We start from the raw sequence: 2,776 nt of genomic DNA, 5'->3' as shown, positions 1-2,776 counted from the left end.
CCCCCCTCTCGCCCACCACCGCCGCCGCCTATGCCTCAGTCCAGGTTTATTACCCTTGGATTTCTCCACTCTGCAACTTAATCAAAGACTTCATCACCTGCATACCGGTCGGGGGAGGGATAGGTCTCCCCGGTCACGCGCATGCCTTTAGGAGCGGGGGCGGGCAGAGGCGGCGGAAGCGAAAGTTCGGTCGAAGAGGGCCCAGCGGTACTTGAGAACATGGCTGTCGTCGCGTGACGAAGGGCTTACGTCCACCAGCTGCTCGGACTGTGATCCATTACCGCTGATCGTAGGCTGGTCGTAGGCTGGTCGAAGGCTGGTCGAAGGCTGGTAGTAGGCTGGTCAAAGGCTGGTAGTAGGCTGGTCGAAGGCTGGTAGTAGGCTGGTCGGAGACCAGCTGGGGAGAGTAGAAATAGACCAAACAGCAGCAGCGCAAAAGAAAATGTATAGTGCTAGTGAAAATTTCGAACAGACGATAATTTTTGGGGCGCAATGAAAAATTATGTTAACGCCAGTCCCTAGAAAAAAGACGGCCACGAGAAGGTACTGACAGCAGAGGCTCAAGCGATGAAGACACCACCCAGAGTGATTTTTCCGTACTCTCTCTCTCTCTCTCTCTCTCTCTCTCTCTCTCTCTCTCTCTCTGAGATGTGGGGCAACTCCTGCGGTGCCGGATCGCGTGTGGCAGAAAGCCTGCGATGCGAGGGGAGGGGAGATCCTACGTTTCCCTTCTTGCTTCACCCACCCGATATCGTCGATGGGCAACAAGGAATAACCATGAATAGGTGGCAATATTTAAGCATTATTTGTTTTTGTCGTCGCTGCATACCAGGTGGTTGATTAGTCTACTTGGACTGTATCGCCTGCACGAGGAGATGGGCGAATCGGCCGGCCGGTTTTATTCTGAACTCCCACGAGGTGCACCCGGGCAGGGTTGCCGAGCAGCAGCGACACGACGCGCTGCCCGGGGCCACGCCAGTTAGTGCAGGTCGTGTGTATCCAGCAGCTCCCTCCAACTTGACGCCCTGCCCGCGCCGCCCCGCCGGGTCGTCAGCCCGGAGGCGCAATCGAAGGACAAGTTTGTCTCGTGTAAGTAGTACCGCGCCGACACACAGCAGGTATTAGTTAGAAGCGGATTCGACGCTAAACCCCCACCCACTCCTAACCCCTCGCAGCGTCAAGCTTCTCAAACTTTCCTTCACGGCGAAGTAAGTTGGCCGAAACACGATGTCGCCGGGGTAGTAACGGGCTATAATTACTCGGGGCCTGCGCACCGCAAGCAGAGCCTGGCGCGGACACGCATCTGCACAGCTCACTCCAGGACGACTTCGGGACGAATTCCAATTTAAGAGATGAATCGTCTGACAGACTCAATCGTGGAGTCAGCGAAATCATATCAGCCATTGCACTCAATCCCTGTCCCTAAAAACCCATGGACACGATGGCTACACCAAGATCATGATGACCAAAAGCTACCATAAACCTAAAGAACGGCGACGATTGTTTTAAGTACGATGATTCTAGATCCCACGTAACCAACCCAACTCTCAACTCGGAACACTGCTCTATGTCAGGAACTGCACTCAGAAAACCGGTTGTTCAACTCAACGAAATTAAGAGTTGAGAAAACCAACGAAAGTTTGTTTCCATCGACCAAATTTCAACCGTTTTGATTGGATGATTTAGTCCGATTTAGTCAGGTCGATATAAAGTAATCAGTTTGACAATTTTTGGTTGGGCTGGTCACAATTCATTGTAAAAGCTTGATTAAACGTTTCGTTGGATTTAGGGAGTAAATTTTGTTTCCTTCAACACGAATTTAGTCATAGGGACTAATGCTCGGACTAATAGAGTCTCTCGGTGTGAGAAATGTACCGGACGTACAAGTTGTATCGACTGGCTTTAATGTGCTAAAGAGGCCCTATTTGTTTTACTCACACTTGACGCGCAGGTGCACGGGCCGGCTGGTGGTGTTGCCGCGCTCGTTGGACGCGTGGCACGTGTAGCCACCCGCCTGGCGCCGCGTCACCCGCTGCAGCACCAGCGACTTGGAAGACAGGATCACGCCCTGGGACAGGTTGTGCGTCACCGGCTGGCCCTGTGGAGGGAGGAGAACACGACGTTAGATGACTGAAAACAAGTACGAAGAACGGGATCCAGAAGCCGCTAAAAACCATTAACACATCTGTTCGCCGCCAGCAACACCATGAAGTGCAAAGTAAGAGTACTGTCTGATTTTTTTAAAAGAGAAAAAAGGACACCTTTAGTTTAGGAAAACTCCTCGTTATTTTCAGGATATCTCATCAAGAAATGGGGGAAAATCACACATTTTTTAGGGATACTCTCAAATTCTGAGTTTTCTTAAAATTGTGGGAGTTCCTAAAAGTTCTCTTTTCCCTCGAAAAATCAGACATTGTTTTTGCCGCAATCTGGATCCAGATTTCGAAATCTTCCGAAGAAGAATAATGTTGACTTCCTCGATGAAAAGTCCGGCCTGTGGGCTGGGCAGTGCCTTTTTACGCCAATCGGTTTGACTGCCCTTCCATAAGGCTGCTCGCTCGGCTCGCACGCCAGCCCGCACGGCGCGCACACTGGATTTGCCGTGTCGGCCTACCTTAACGCCGGGCGGCCCTCGTACCCAATCCTACTCCATCCTACCTCGCTCCACGCCGCGCCGGCAGCGCCCAACCCTCGGACGAATCACGCATACAAATCGCGCCCGCTACGCGCCACGCTAGGCCGCCCTCACACCCACCCCCAGTCTGAAGCGCCACCG

General features: G+C 52.5%; 1 protein-coding gene across 5 annotated transcripts in view; it reads right to left on the bottom strand.

Moving 5' to 3' along the window:
• LOC113209007 (hemicentin-2-like) overlaps nucleotides 1-2,776 on the bottom strand; it is a 211,700-nt gene that overhangs the window by 38,841 nt on the left and 170,083 nt on the right. For all 5 annotated transcript variants that reach the window (XM_052263931.1, XM_052263934.1, XM_052263935.1 and 2 more), the window contains one exon: nucleotides 1,939-2,098. In XM_052263931.1, coding sequence (XP_052119891.1) covers nucleotides 1,939-2,098 — 160 coding nt within the window. The remainder of the gene's footprint in view (nucleotides 1-1,938; nucleotides 2,099-2,776) is intronic.

The sequence above is a fragment of the Frankliniella occidentalis genome, unplaced genomic scaffold, assembly GCF_000697945.3.
Source record: "Frankliniella occidentalis isolate FOCC.00 unplaced genomic scaffold, Focc_3.1 Scaffold15, whole genome shotgun sequence".
Lineage (NCBI taxonomy): Eukaryota > Metazoa > Arthropoda > Insecta > Thysanoptera > Thripidae > Frankliniella > Frankliniella occidentalis.
The sequence above is the reverse complement of the archived record's forward strand: the minus strand, read 5'-3'. Positions and strand labels throughout refer to the sequence as shown.